The 16308-nt window shown below is 34.3% G+C and overlaps 1 protein-coding gene across 2 annotated transcripts; it reads left to right on the top strand.

Annotated features, from left to right (window-relative positions):
* The first annotated feature begins 65 nt into the window (after nucleotides 1–65).
* LOC106880622 (putative ATP-dependent RNA helicase DDX5) lies at nucleotides 66–15167 on the top strand. Of its 2 annotated transcripts, none has more exons than XM_014930647.3 (13): nucleotides 66–329; nucleotides 5757–5946; nucleotides 6114–6210; nucleotides 6310–6443; nucleotides 7963–8028; nucleotides 8153–8294; nucleotides 9463–9623; nucleotides 9722–9894; nucleotides 9999–10109; nucleotides 10804–10865; nucleotides 10981–11040; nucleotides 13406–13642; nucleotides 14248–15167. In XM_014930647.3, exons 1-13 carry the CDS (start codon nucleotides 280–282, stop codon nucleotides 15003–15005), a joined length of 2241 nt encoding a protein of 746 aa, XP_014786133.1. In that variant the 5' UTR covers nucleotides 66–279; the 3' UTR covers nucleotides 15006–15167. The 2 variants fall into 2 exon arrangements, with proteins under 2 accessions (XP_014786133.1, XP_014786134.1); XM_014930648.2 differs by lacking the exon at nucleotides 66–329 and adding an exon at nucleotides 590–804.
* The last annotated feature ends 1141 nt before the right edge of the window (nucleotides 15168–16308 follow it).

Below are 16308 nucleotides of genomic sequence, written 5' to 3'. Positions count from 1 at the left end.
TCGAATAGGCATAACAATTTCATGACGATGACGTAGCCATCGCGTAGTAATTTTCATTTTTTTCCACTTCACAGTATCCGCGCCTGGTGTTAAGGTGCGGTACTACCGTTTGGTGAACACTAGATTAATTCCAGTAGGATATTTAAGAACCCTTCTTAAACTGACATATTTTACATTTATTTCTAAAATCAAACTAAAAACTAAAATCCTTTCTTCTTCTTCTGAAAACTTTTGTTTAAATTCTTTATCAAAAATTTTTCTCAATTTTCATACATAACAATGTCCAGAAGAGAGAGATCGTACGATTCTGGTCGCGCCGACCGAAAAGGGTAAAGTATTTCTTAAACCTTCTTTTCCAATCCATTTGAAGATTTATTCAATATAAGATATTTTTTCTAGTCGCTTCATATTTTATTGTTTTGCATATGTATAAAAATATATGAATGGGTTTGTAATATGCTTGTGAGTAATATGCCAAGAGCAGATAACTCAAGATTTTGCGTGTGGGGGTTTTTTTTTTTGTGGGATTGTGATATGGCGATTGCTATCACGTGACAGCTACTTATGCTAAAATCTAGTTACGTAGGTTGAGAAGCTGACGACGAGATGGTCTTGTTGAGTTCATTGCCGACAGTCGTGTTACTCTAACGGACCTCTAATAACACTTCTTGGCAGTTTAACTCTTATATTCAAGAAACGCTGTCAGATAAATATTTGGGTTTAGACCGTTGTTAAAAAAATATATATATATTCGTCTTTTATTTCAAGAAATTCTGTATTACAATTATTACCAATGTTTTCAAGGTTCGTAAAGAAATGAAAAAAAAAAATTCGTTTGCTTCAATGGAACTGTCTAATAATCTCTTTTATTAACCAAATTGTTTTTATGTATTTAAAATATTTATGTGTATAAAGATATATATATATACACACACGTGCTTATGTGTGTCTATATATATGTATTTATATGAAATATATATATATATACACATGTGTGATTATATGTATGTGTAAATATATGTACACGTACAAATTATAAATCGTTCAAAATGGTGGCTTTGCTGGAAAGTAGTTCTCTACCGTCACTTAGTGTAGTCAAGGTGCACGCAATAGAGAATTAATTTTTAGTTTGAAGATTTTTAATTCTATCAGCCTTAGTTATTTAAAAAAAAAAAAAGGACCTCAACGTATTTTCTAACTTTGAAATTCTTCCGGGTTTTTTTTTGTTTTTTTTCGTCTCATTCGTCTCTTCAAAAGTATGTCGTCGTCTATTTCACATTTGCACTTTTAGGAGAGACTTAGATAATAATGGCTGCCAGCGTCTGATTTCGATGGCCAACATTTTTAGGAAAACACGTGGAAGAAAATATTTCCATTTTCCTCATCGTCATTTACACGTATTACTGAAATTATTCAAACATACATATATATTTTTTAAACAATATAACTTTGCCTATATTTTGTTAAAAAAAAAAAATCTGTTACGTAACTTTTTTTTCTAGGTTGCCGGTCAAGGATATTTTTCTTATTCTTTTTTTCTTTTAATGATCAAGCTTTTCCTTTTTTTTAATTCCGAGTTTACCCCTTTTTTAAGCTTTAGATTATTTTCTTTTTATTAGATTTGTATTGCGTGAAAGAAATATATTTCGTCTTAATAAAAAGGGGAATGGTAGGGCACGTATTACAAAATGGCTAACGAATAGATTTCTATAATCAATTACCTCGTAGAAAATAGATATTTAGTGATTCAGTGACGTTAATTTTTCTTAGCTGTTTATTTATCTCCTTTTACTGCCCTGTTGCTTCTCGATACCTGATAGAGTCCATTCGATCCTTAAACCTGCTTATTTTATTTTTTATTCATGAAAACCGATTTTTTTCCCCCCTGCTTGTGATTATTAATGGCAGCTTTCAACTACGTTTAGAAATAAGCTTGAATTTTTTTTTCTTTCTTTATTTATTTATGTGTTTCAGCCAAGTGGCTGCGGTCATTTTAGTGATTTTTATCTCAGATATTAAATTTTTTTTATTTTGATGACTAATACGAGTACTTAAAGGGCAGTGAATGAATGGCAAGATCATTCAATTTGCCTGAGAAAATTGCAATATTTTCTCCGATCATCGTTAGTTTTCTCATCCTTATCGTTAAAGTACTGGTTAAGTTTTTGTTAGGGTTCAGTTTAAAGGGCGAAAAAAACCTTTATATTCGTGACCTTGTATCAATAGTAGATCAGAAGGATTTATGGTGGTTGGGGATATGGCACAACTAGTTATACAACGTGTGTGTGTGTGTGATAGCACGCATGAAAATAGACTTAGAATTTTACTTTAAAATATTCGCAGAGTCTGCCGAGGCATTTCTGAGGTAAAATTTTCAGCATATTTGCTCCTGCAAAAAACCTGACTTGGTGTGTAGGTTTTCAAAGTACAGCTCTTGTACTGTAAAACTTGCATATAGCAACTCGTCATTTCTCCATTTACGGGATTATTTAATTTTTCTCGGTTAATATAAATATTAACCTTTTTTTTCTTGTATTTAAATTGATATGTTATGGAATACGTAATACTTTATTACAATTTTGACATTACTAACGACAAAGAAATTTGAGGTGTGGCCGAAGTTTAATTTATTTTCTGTAGAACTGGCAATAAAATACGTTGTTGGTAATATATAATGAAGATAAAACCGGTTTCTAATGGAGTATTGGAATAATACTTATTCCTTGAAGTACAGTCAATGATTTTTTTTTTTCTTTTAATTTTGGCTAGGTAAAAATTTAGTTTCACTTCAACTCTAATCTAGTCGGCCATTATGAATAGGGTTTCAGCCGTAATTATTTGGTCTTAATCTTTTCCGACTAATTCCAATTTTATTATGACAACCATTTTCGTTAAAACAGCTGCTATTCCTAGCATATCGAGTGACCACGTAATTTCTCCTTCGAAGTAGTTTTCAATATTACCATGTGTGTCTATAAACTGAAGAGTTCAAACCATTGTTCTACGTGCTGCATGTATGCTCTATATTTGGGATTGGCGTCGCAATCATGGGTATAAATTTTTTTTCGTTTGGAAAGCTATTGATGAAAACCATACCCTGTGTATGTGTAGTACACATATAAAAATGTGTGTTGTCTCCCTTGATGTGCCAATCTAAGTAGGTGCCGGGAGTTTAATTAGATTCGTTAATTCATCATGAGGAGACGTCAGCCATTGATAAAGTGCGGCCCGCGGGACATACTGAATGGTACGCCTAACGAAAAATTTGGCATAGAATTTTTTTTTTTTAATAGTGTGGCCCCCAACTCGATAAGGTTTCCCATGCCTCCTTGATATACGCACGGCAAAATGAATGCGATGTAATTGCTTCGGCAGTGCGTATACTTAAATTGGAACGATGCAGATAAGATATAATTGGGAAATGCTTGTACTTATATTGTTTGCTTTATTACGTAAAGCAAGCACTCGTACATAAAAGCTGGCCGGATGAATTTCCACCTATTTGTAAATTTGAAATCTTTAACGGCGTTTCAGATGTGCTGCAGCATTTTAAAATTGCTTTCTGTTACTAACGTATGATATAAATTTTTCCAATTGCTGCTGATAAAAGTGCATGTTTTTTTTATCGATTTTTCTTAGAAATTCAGTTTCCAGAATTTTTTTTCTTTTTTGGAATCCACGATTTCACGCCATCTATTGTGGTGAATATTAAAGAATTTACATATCGAGAGAATACTATATTAAAGCGAAACGTCGCTCGTTTCAGCGACGTTTCGCTTAGTCATTTTCCGGAAACTAAGCATGGGAAGCAGTATTGCTTTCGTTGAAATGAAATGACATCAACCGGATGTGCTCAAATCCTTTTAGAGGCTAATGCAGTTTTGCACCTCTTTGAAAAATGCATTTTTTGGAAAAAAAATTTCCCAACCCTACGTTTTAGATGTCGAAGATTATGAATATGCAAAGAAAAAATTTCTAATTCCATCCCCACCCCCATTTAAAATTTTTGATTTTGTTTAGCGAATTGGCGAAGGAAAAAAAACATTAAAGTGAAAAGAATTTGCGTTTTACTTACGTTTGCTTTAAATAATCGTAAATTAAATGGAAATACCCCCACCCCATCTTTTCAAAAAATGCATTAGCCTCTCCTTTTTGTAAAATGCTTTTATTTTATGATTTAACTATAAACTAAAATATAAGATTTGGATAGGATAATACTGTCGAATGTATTTTAACAAATTGTATGAACCGCTTTCTTCAATCTGTATAGGACGGTTGATAACACCGTGTACGTATCTCTGAAATACCAGCTGACTATTGTTTCTCAATTGACACCGACCTGCTCCATAACATTCCGATCCACTGCCTCTCACCGAGACCCCGAGAAGAAACTTGCTTCAAATACTTTACTAATACCTGCATTCAAATCACCTCCAAACTCCCCCATCTGAGCATATTAATCAAATCGAATCTTTGCAGCAAACAGCTGAACTGGGAATTAATCTCGACGATGCAAGAAAATTAACTGAAATTTCATTGTTCATCGTATTACGATACGTTTCAATTTCGAAGAAAAGCGTTCTTTGTTTTATTTTATTGCTGAATTTAAGTACTTTATTCCGATCTTTGGTTGACTTCAGTACTTTTTGGATCACGAAGCGAAACGTTGTCATAATTTTTTAATGAAGATCTTGATGAAAGAACCGTATTCATCCATAAATACGCGAGCCTAATTTAGAGCATTGAAATTTGAGGGGAGTGTGGAAACCTGGTGTACATAGTGAACTTTTTCCTGATTTCTCTTCATTTCATAAGTTGTCAAAACTAACTGCGACTTAGTCACTGGCACAGGTTCCACAGTGGGTTGATTGCAGCTTTACAACGAAAATTAAATTTAAAAAATGAATTTGTTGGTGTGTATATGAATAGCTGGTTTGGTCCTTCTCCAATGTAATTTACATTTGACATAACTACAGATAGATGATTGCGCCCCCCCCCCCTCTCTGACTTGCTAAAAAAATGAACGTTTTTATAGATATAAGTCTACGAGGATGTAGAATTACAAGTGGCAATCTTTCGCTTTGGCTCAAAGATCGCCTAATTTCTGTGTTCATTTAATGTAAATGTATGGGTGATATAATGGCGGAAAACGAAACAATGAATCGATGTGAAAAATAATAGGCAATGATTAGATTATTGTAATATAGCTAAAAGTTTTCCTCTGAAAATAACGAACGTGATTTCCAGTTGAAAAAAAAAAAAATTCGGCTGTCGTTCTACTGGCCGGGTTAAACCTCAACGATGCAGCATATCCTCAATTTAATAAACATGGAATCGCATAAAAATAAATGGCGAGCCATGCACAGAACTGGTTTTACTCTAGATAACGTAATCATGTTCATTACTATCCTTTATTTCACGTTTCTGAATTTTCAAAATAAAGTAATAGTAAATGCATGTTGGACCATTGGATTTTGCAATATTTTCTTAGACACTGCCGATTTACTTTACTGAATTTTCAGTCTATTCGTCTTTATATGTTCATCGTATATGTCTTTATATATTCATCCCCTATTATTTAAAAATATCATTTTATCAGAATCTTAAATTAATTCAGGCTAAGTTTAAATTTTGTTTAGATTTCATTGATCTCTGCCAATCGAAGTTAATTTTATGCTAGTATTTTTTTTTTGAAATGTGGAAGAAATATAGAAACTTAAAATTTTTCAAAGCCAATGTTTTCTTTTTTATTTCAGTTTATCACGTGGTTTGGGTGGCATGAGATTTGGTGGTGGCCGTGGTGGATCTAGTGGTCTTGGAGGCCGTCTTAACAAAAACAGTCAACCCGGTGAACGTCTTAGGAAACCAAGATGGGATTTATCAAGATTGCCTAAATTTGAGAAGAATTTTTACAGAGAACACCCTAATGTTACCAATAGACATTTAGTATGTGATCCATTTTATCAATTATATATACATTAACTTCATTATATATGTAAATATAAAATAATTTTTATAGGAATTTTTACTGATTTCTTATTTTTTAAATTTATTAAGAATATATTACAGTTACTTTTGTGCATAATCTCAAAATATACAAATGTTAATTCCAGGATGAAGTTCAAGCCTTTCTTAAAAGTAATGACACTACAATTCGTGGTAGAAATCCTCCAAAGGCTATATTCTCATTTCATGAAGCAGGTTATCCAGGTAAGCTAAAGCTAATTTGCATTTATTGTTCAAGTTGTACAAAATTTTGCCATTTGATTAACTACATAAATTTATGATTTTCATTTATTTTATTTGTAGATTATGTAATGGAAGGGATTGCAAAATGCGGGTTTGCTAATCCGACACCCATTCAGTCTGTAGGCTGGCCTATAGCACTGTCTGGTAGAGATATAGTTGGTATTGCCAGAACTGGTTCTGGTAAGACATTAGGAGTAAGTAAATTTTTATTTCCATTTATCATTCTTTTAAAACTATCACTTTCATGACTGTAAATTTATTTTTGTGATTGTTAAATTTTCTGCTTTTTCAAAACCAAATAAGCTTTTTAACAAGTTGAAAAAAATGGTTGTAAGCTGGAATAAATACTTCAGTTTGAAAGGGATTATAAATCAGGACTGATATAAGTTCTGTCTGGGAGCTGTAGCCAATCTTTGACAAAAGTTGTAAAATATGACGTATAATTTTCATCTACTGTCCATGTTGGGATGGGAGTTGGTCCAAGTCAACACATTTAGGGGTACTGTTTGACAGAAGGGTGGGGGACTTGTTACACAAGTTTTATTTTCAGCTTAGGAAGGTTATCCAGCCATTAAAACGAGCCCGTTTGCAGTGTGTACTGGGTGTTCTTCATGTTGGCACTAGTTAGCTGTGTTGATATGATCGTGGTTCTGTGTCTACTCATTAACTCTGCGTAAGATAGGGTAGAGCTGCTTGGAGTTGTGGTGCTTCTGCTAGTTAATATACTTTACAAAGAAGTCCGGTCACTGCTGAAGTTTTTTTTACCATTAGCTTGTAGTGATAAGCAGCAGTATATTTAGTTGGCATGGGAATTTCTTATCTATCAATGCTTCACAGGTGTTTTTAGTAACCAGTTTTTCATGCCAGTGGCCCATTTATTTTCCTCGGCTTTCTTTCCCCCCCCCCCCCCAATTCTGTGTAGATTGCCAGCTATCTGCTTACTTAAATTTAAGACAAGTTTTGATTGCAAGTAGTCACAAAGCAATTAGGTGTTAATTTCAATGTCCATCTTAGATTTATTTTATCAGTATTTTCTTACCTTGTACCTTTCTTTTACGCCACCTGTCCATTTCGCCTGCTCTACTAACATTCAGAAGGAAGTATGTGCATATTATGTGTCCTTTTGCTCAGGCAGCACACTCCCTAGAGTGGGGATAAGAAGCTGGAGTAGTAAAGGCATATATAGCCTAGTAGTTAAGGTGTTGCACTCGTTCGCTAGATTGTGGTTTTGGTTCCCAGACTTTATGTTGTGTTCATAGTCCATGGGTTTCCTTGCAACAGACACCTTTTTCTGGGAGATGCGATTGTGATTCCAGTCACTTAAAAAACCATGTAACTGGCCCCTTGAGTCTTAGGACTCTAGATTATAATGTTGAAGGGCTAATGATGTAGTCCTTAGACTTCTAATTACACCATGTCACTTAACAAAGCTTATCTACTCTTTATAACATGCTCATAGAAGCTCAAAATATTTGTGTTTGTCCTGCTAGTTTACTTTACTTCTGGTGGCGTATCATTTTCTTGTCTCTTAAAGCTCTCTAGTTTGGCAAAAGGGAGATAAGTTCCCATTATCGGGTTTTCCTTCAGCTCTCTCATCAGAAGTATAACTGATGCTGCCACTTCCAAATGCCTTACCCTGATAAGTTATCAAAATTTCTACCCTGAAATATTTTTAAACTGATTCAAGATTTTTTTTTTTTTTTTTTTTTATAGTTCTTGTTACCTGCTATAGTGCATATAAATCACCAACCATATTTAGAAAGAGGAGATGGTCCTATTGTAAGTATTTAACTTTAAGTATTTTTTTCTTCTCTACATTTGTTCATTCCTTTTAATCTCATTCGATTATTTGACATGCTTGGTAAGAATTTGCCTTTTAATTAAATGCTCTTTTGTGTTGCAGTGTTTAGTACTTGTACCTACTAGAGAGCTAGCTCAACAGGTTCAGGAAGTTGCTATTGAATTTGGCCGACATTCAAAGGTACGCAACAGTTGCGTTTATGGAGGTGCTCCTAAAGGCCCCCAAATCAGAGATTTGGAAAGAGGTTAGTGTTTTTGTTTTTTCTTTGGTATCATTACATTTAGACAAATGCCTGCAATTGAATTAAATTTCTAATAAAACTAGTCACCTTCATTTACATTAATCTTGAAGATATTGAATTTAGTAAAATATCTCATGAAGTTGATATTTAGGAACTTTAATTAAATATTTTAATGAAAGGTTTTCTCTTGTAAAACAGGAAGGTTGTATTGTACAACTAGGGGTGGGTGGGTTGGTGCCAAAGGAGTTAAAGCCAGCATCTAAATATTAGTGTTTTACAGTAACTTTGTTAGTGTCTAATGTTTATATTAGTCATGGGCTACCTGTAGAAGGCGGGACTTTCTGAATGGCATACCTAATGAGAATTACACTGAATTTTTTAGTGGTGCAGTTAGTCAGATGATGAACCATGTCTCATGTTGCTCACATCTTGGAAAAGGTTGCCTGCACCTGGTTAATATTAATTTTCATTATTTAGTACAGTGATTTGGCAGGATATTTAGTGTCAGACAAAATGCTTTGCGGCATCTGGCTCTCTACATTCTGAGTTCAGATCCCATCAGGGTAAGCTTCAGCCCTTTCTGGCCCACTGGCATTGACTAGCCCCACCCCATAAATTTCTGGCCTTGTGCCTATGCTAGAAACAATTATTTAGTGGTTGATTGGCAGAAACAGCATTGGAAAATGCTTTGCATAACCAATTCTTAATGTTGAGTTTAAATTCTGCCTTGGTTAAATTTGCCACTCCTCTCTTTGTTGTTGATGCAATAAAGTACCAGCATTTTACTTGATTTAATCAACTCCCTTAGAAGCAATTGTTTGTATTTTACTTCTAATGATAAATAGTTACATTTATTGCTTGTTCTTACTTGGCATATGTTGGATGGGTTTTTTCTGGAACATTATTTTACACCCAGATGCCCTTTAATAAATTAGTTTTTCCCTTTTACTTGAGGGTCACATCTTGAGTGTTGAATGTATAAGGCAGGGAAGAGTTATTATATTGTTCGGTCTCTTGATGTCTTTTTCAGTGTAAATGTTTTAAGATTTCTTGGCATAAGTGCACCATCCTGACATGGTGCACTTATGTCAGGATGATTGATTTTCACAGGTTTGTTAGATTTCATATGAAATAGCACATTTCTCATGTGATGTTCTTTTAATGTTATTAGGTGCAGAGATTTGCATTGCTACACCAGGGCGTCTTATAGACTTCTTAGAAGCTGGTAAAACAAATCTTAGGAGAACTACATATTTAGTTATGGATGAAGCTGATAGAATGTTGGATATGGGCTTTGAACCACAAATTAGAAAGATTATGGAGCAGGTTCGGGTAAGTAATTAAAGTTTTTTGTCATTACTGAAAATATTTGACTTGGTCTTGTGTCTTGAGTTTTAGTTTACAAACTTTTTATTATTTTCCTTTTCTAGCCCGACCGCCAAGTGCTTATGTGGAGTGCTACTTGGCCAAAAGAAGTGAGATCATTAGCTGAGGAATTCCTTAAGGACTACATTCAGATCAACATAGGTGCTCTGCAACTTAGTGCGAACCACAATATTTTACAAATAATTGATGTTTGTAATGAATCTGAGAAAGATCACAAGTGAGTATTATTTCAGCTGCAATAGTTTTGAATGTTTTTTTTTTTTTTTATGTATACGTATGTGTAAGCATGTATTCAAATGTTTTAAATTCTATTAATTGTAGATTAGTAAAGCTTCTAGAAGAGATAATGAATGAAAAAGAAAACAAAACATTAGTTTTTGTTGAGACTAAACGGAGAGCAGATGAGTTACAAAGAAGAATGAAGCGTGATGGGTAAGTTACATTTATGCATGAATACTGCCATATTGTTATACTCAGGTTGATATATTTGCTTTAGGAAGCTGTATTTTATTTGATTTGTTTTCTAGGTAATAAAAAATGTTATGGGAATATAATAGTATATGGATTTTGTTCTGTATTTCCTAGTTTGAAAATGTTAGGCTTTTTGGAGGATGGGAGCACAAAGTTCAGATTTTTTTTTTGCTGTTTTGTCTCTAGACTGAGCATTTAGCTCTGCCTACACCACTTCAATGAACCAAAACTGATGATGGTTGATATCTTTAAAAAAAAATTTTTTATAATTCCAATAAATCACCCCATTATTGCTGGTTTGATGAAATGAGAAATATTTTATCACAATGTTTTCTTCTGAAATAATGATTTGGATGTTTAAAACTTGATTAACCTTTAGTCTCCTGATCAAATTTCTATGAAAAGCTGTTGGTACATTTGTATTAGACTGACTACTTGGTATTAATAGAAAGGTTAATCTTTTTTGTATGGGTTGTTTTTGAATTTGACAAATCTGTGTGTTAAATACACATCAGTGTGGTGAGGGCTTTTCACTTTCCTAATAGTTCTTAGTGCAGATAGGTGTGGTGTTTGCACTTACTCAAAGCTATGAAATAGTAACCGTATTACATCTACATGCATTTGTTAAACTATTTTTTCAATCATTTTCCTTCAGCTGGCCTGTTATGGCTATTCATGGTGATAAGTCACAACCAGAGAGAGATTGGGTGTTAAGTGGTGAGTAACAATTCTGCTTTTGATTTTAACTTTGATGACATCATTTTCGCAATTCAGCACTATTAAGTGCAACTGTCAGATTTGAAGATTACCCATTTATCTTTTCCTTTTACAGAATTCAGAACAGGGCGTATACCAATTATGATTGCTACTGATGTTGCATCTAGAGGCTTAGGTTTGTATAAAACTGAAGAAAGGTCTTCACACTTTTCTTTTATTAATTACATACTTTTAAATGTTGAATTTGTAATAACTCATAACTTAAATTTCAAACTCTCTCCAGAGTCTCATTAAGAAATGTTAAAACTGAAATTAATTTCATTTAAAGTACATTTAAATTTGAATTCATAAACATTCTTTAAAGAGTAAATATGAAATGATTGCATTGGTTACAGTACATAACTTGTAATGTTTGAGTACGTGTGTGTGCATGTGAGAGTGAATGATAAACAACTGCTTTGGTTGTTAACTCTTCTGCTTTATGTCGCAGTAATAAGTTCTAAGTCTCTTTTGGCAGCGGAACATAGAAAGTTACTGATGCAGGCTGGACCGGCATGACTACTCTCAAGAGCTGAGGGGAAGGTGCAGAAATTTTCCTCTTCAGTTGTTGACATCCAGAAAGTAATAAATTTGATGATTCTTAGTGCTGAGTTCCCCCGACCTGGCGTGAGGAATTCAGGTGGTGATATTGGAGAACAAGTTCCAGTTTCAAGACTTGACCTGCACAAGCAGCAGACCTGTCTTGGACAGTTAAATGGCACTGGCTTTCCTTTCTTTCAACTTCATCTTATTTTTGCTTCACCCCCTTTTTTCCTCTTTTTTTTTCTTTTTTTTTTTTTTAACCAGAATTTTCTGGGTTAATGCCTTTTTATTTGATAAACACTTTTCTTTTTCTTTTTTTTTTTTTGCCCCCATTTCACAAGTTCAATAAAAATGTAGTGGCAATAAAATAGTATGCATTACTGGCACTGACCTGGATCTAGGATTTTCTCACACAAATCTGGTAAGGTATAGTACTGAGTGTTGCTATTCTGTCTGGAAACACCTAAGATTGAAACTGCTGGGTATTGGTATAAACTGATGCTGTTTGCTTTTCAGTGAGTAATAAACAATGGAGAAGTGTTAAAGGTGAATGTGTGTGTGTATGTAAATATAACTTTTGACATATTGTTTGTGCTATGTTTAATCAAGGTTTGAGTCCTTGTTAACCTTTCTTGTGTTTTCCTAGAGTTTAACTGCTTTTTAAGTTGATGTAAAAGTACATACAAATCATATTTTGTCAACTTGTAATTTTCAAGAAGTTATAGTATATTGATTTAAGGGCTATTAAAGTGTTTCCATGTTTAAACCTGTTAAAGCAGCTATAGATTGTCCATAGTGAATTAATCCTCTAAGTTACATGAGATTACCTTAAAAATTTTTTAGTTATTTTGTAGCAAACTAAGTCCTATTATTGGTTCTTTCATCTAATGTCTTTTCTATGTGATTTTATAATTTATGCAGTTGGCCGCTACTTATTCCTACTTGACAAATGTTAATTTTGCTTGTATTGTGTTAAGTAACATGCCTCCAATTTTAGATTTATTGCTAGATTGTTTGTCATCTGAGAAATTAAAGTTATATATTAATCATTGATAGTATATTTTGGAATTTACTCACAGGACTTACCATTAATCCTTGTCAGTGGTGTTTCCCGATTCATAGCAACACAGAATGTCATGTTTTTGTTTGGATAATGCAGCCACCTCCTCACTATGAATTTCCAGGATTATCTTCTCAGCATTGCAGCCCGTGACTCACCGGATGTTAAAGTTCGGTTTCTCGGACTACTTCTCTACTCCTATCTCTCCCTTGTCAACTGTCCTGATGGAGTCATGTCGGAAACCTGCCAGCAAAGAGGGAATGCTTACTCTTAAAACTGCATATGGGACTTTGCTTCCTGCATGCTGAGCTGACAGCTGAAGGGTATCTTGTTAGACTTACATAAACATGTACTCGGATATGTGACCGACGCAAATAACAAATGTCTAGCCTCTAGCAGGCTAGCCTTCACCACACACGGCCAGCAGTTACTGTCTCTTCACTGACAGTTTAATAGTCACCGCACAGTTGTGTTAAACCTTTTCTTGGTTTTACTGTAAACAAAAGCATTCAAGAAGAGAGAGCAAAGTGCCGATACCAGCCAGATGCATGCTCCCTCTTTCAATTGGTTACTACTAACCTGGACGTTCAGGTGAATTTTTAAGTTGGGGACAGGAAGTAAACACCCTGGGGTTGCAGGTAAGATGGCAGCAATTAAGGTAAGTTAACTACTTTTCTTACCCAGGGTAAGCTCTTGGCCCTAACTAAAATTTGTTCAAAGTTAAAATTGTCAAGCTTGTGGGAGTGTGCATTCTTGTTGGTTTCATAGTATTTCATGAATAGACATAACTGGCTCTTCTGATTTCAGTTAAAAGCAAATAAATCTTATTCCTACTAATATTCTGCCTTTCTTCTTGTTATGGGGGTTTTCCCAACAATGCCCTGTAACAATTTTACAGATGTGGATGATATAAAATTTGTGATAAACTTTGACTACCCGGCCACCTCAGAAGACTATGTTCACCGTATTGGGCGAACTGCTCGCAGCAACAATACTGGCACTGCGTACACTTTCTTCACTCCTGCTAATATGAAACAAGCTCAAGACCTTATGTCTGTGCTTAAAGAAGCTAACCAAGTCATCAATCCTAAATTAATGCAATTGGCAGAGAGTGCAAGAGGAATATTTGGAAAAGGTAATTCTTTTTTATATTATTACATTGTGCCATGGCCACAATAAAGCATGTTAAGTTATTTTTTTATGCTTCTGTGGTATGGCAGAGAAAAAAATCTTCTTCGATCTTCCAATTTTTTTTCCGTAGAATTTGGAATTTGCAAGGGAGATACAGTATGTGATTGTCAAAACTTTTTAGTATTTCCTAACGAAGATGTTTTTGTTATAATTTTAAATTTAAACTGGTTTTGTAAAAATTTTAATGTCAAGTAGGATTTAGAATCTATGGTACAAGGCTTTTTTTAAAAAGATATTTTCAGATTTTTAATTTTAAACTGCTATGAAAGTTAGCCATATAAAATAAATGGTGATTGGTATTACTCAAAATGACAATGTCAAACTATATTATTTGGTTAGCTCCTAAAGTCATGTTATCACCAATGTAATAAGCACAATTTACATGTTTTGAAATGAATAGGTAAATCTGTATGCTTAAGAGCATTTTCATGATTTTAATTTTCAAAGAAGAGATCTAGTTCCTATATTTTAACTAGTCTTTTACTCGTATGTGTTTTTTTTTGCTCATTTAAATACCTTCATATTTTATTTATCCTTTTTCTTCTCCAGGACGCAGTCGCTACCGAGGTGGCAGGGATAGAGATAATGGAAGTGGTGGCCGCTTTGGATCTAGTGGCAGCCGTGGTGATCGTGGAGGTGGTTCTCGTGGGAGCAGCTATGGTAGTGGCCGTGATCGTGGAGGTGGTTCTCGTGGAGGTTATGGTGGGTCTTCAGGTTCAGGAAACTATGGAGCTGGTAGTCAGTCCAGAGGATCGTTTGGATCTAAGCCAGGTGGTAGTTCTGAAAGAAATAGATTTTCAGCTAACTCTGGTAACTTTAACCAAAATAATGTAGGAAGTTATGGCACTAATGTAGGGAACAAGACCGGTGGTTATGGAATGCATTCAAAGCCTAATTATAATACTGGTAGTAATGTGGGTCCTAAATCTAATTATCCATCTCAGAATTCCAGTTATCCTACAGCAAATAGTTCAAACTATGGCACCCAGAATAGTTCACGGCCTGTACAAGCACCCGGACAGTATGGGTCTCAAAAACCCCAGAACTCCTATCAGATGAATGGTTATGGCGGTGCCCCAGCACCTCCAACACAGTCAACTAGTTCTAATCAACAAAATGGTAATGCAACTAGTGGGGCTGGTACACAGAATTTGCAAAACTTACAGAATATGGCTTTCATGTACAGTCAGTGGATGCAAAATCAGCCGGGTGGTAACTCTCAGCAACAGCCCCCTCCTCCACCTCCTGGAAAAACAACCAATCCGCCACCTCCACCATCTACCAACTATAATTATCAGTATCGTTAAATCAAGCATTTTCTCACTTAGTTATTATTGTTGTACATAGATGCTCCAATATATTAAGTCATTTCCATTTTCACGCTGCATGTGATGTCTTTGTGCTTTTTATCTATCATTAACCAAAACAACAATGGAAAAAAAAAAAGAAATTAAAGAATTATTTAATAACTTGGTTTTTGTGCTTTTTTAAAAAAAAACATTGTTTTTGTTATTTTGTGTATGGTTATGTAATCTAGTTTATTTCTCTGAGTTGCATATTTGATATAGATTCAGATGCTACTTCATTGTTTAATTTCATTACTAATGTACTTATAAGTATCTGGTCCTGTACAATTCAAAATGTTTTCCTGTATTGACTTTGGTTTAGATACTTGGTGTGCAATGGACTTTAACTGGCCAAAGTAATCTTACCTTCAAACCAGTGAGATCTTTACTCTAAAAATAGACAATCAGGCCATTGAAATCAGGGAATAAGCATCACATTTGGATGCTTAAAGGGCTAAGGATGGAGGTAATCATTCAGTCAGTTTTGGTAATATAAAACTTCCACATATTCAAATTGCTTTGTTGGAAAAGTAAGATTAGAAATGCCAATTGTTTACCATGAAATTATTGGCTTATATAATCAATAGGTTTTGCAGCTTAACTCTTCTGGATTTTGATTAATGGAAGATGAGTATAGGACTTGTTGATTATAAATTTACCATAACAATATTCATTCTTGTCCATTTTCATTGCAAATGGAAATCAGAATACGGATTCCTTGACTAGTTAATATTTTGTTGAAACAAGGAGACAGTTGTTTCCAAGTTATGAAGTTTTTTTAGTCTTTTCTGAGAACAGTGTTATAAATTTGTTTCATATGCTAAGCAGCTGTCTTATCCCGATGTTAACTGCTAGGGATGCTAATTGCTTCAGGGAAGGGGGTTGTAATTGGAGTGCCCAGCTTTAGACAAGACTAAATCAGAAGAATGTAAAGTTGATGAAAGTATCAAACGCACCTTGACTACAGCAAGTCTGAATTATACAGGTGTTATTCCATTTAATAGTGCACTCAGTAGTAGGCTGCTAAATTTCAGAGATGCAGAGACCTTGGGGAAATCCTGTCAAGGACCTCAGGCTGACCAGATTTTGTCTGCCCTCCATGCTGGAATGGGTTTCACTGAGGGCACCTGATTTGTTTTTATACCCTTCTAACACCCAGAAGAGTGGACTAATACTTACCTTTAATTTATAAAATAAAATCTGGTCACATAATCAAGAATTCATATTACAATATAGCTTTTAGGAAATTGTCTCGAAGGCAAAT

Source organism: Octopus bimaculoides, chromosome 5 (assembly GCF_046866305.1).
Source record: "Octopus bimaculoides isolate indiv1 chromosome 5, ASM4686630v1, whole genome shotgun sequence".
Lineage (NCBI taxonomy): Eukaryota > Metazoa > Mollusca > Cephalopoda > Octopoda > Octopodidae > Octopus > Octopus bimaculoides.
Note: the sequence above shows the minus strand (reverse complement) of the source record. Positions and strands in the feature narration are given on the sequence as shown.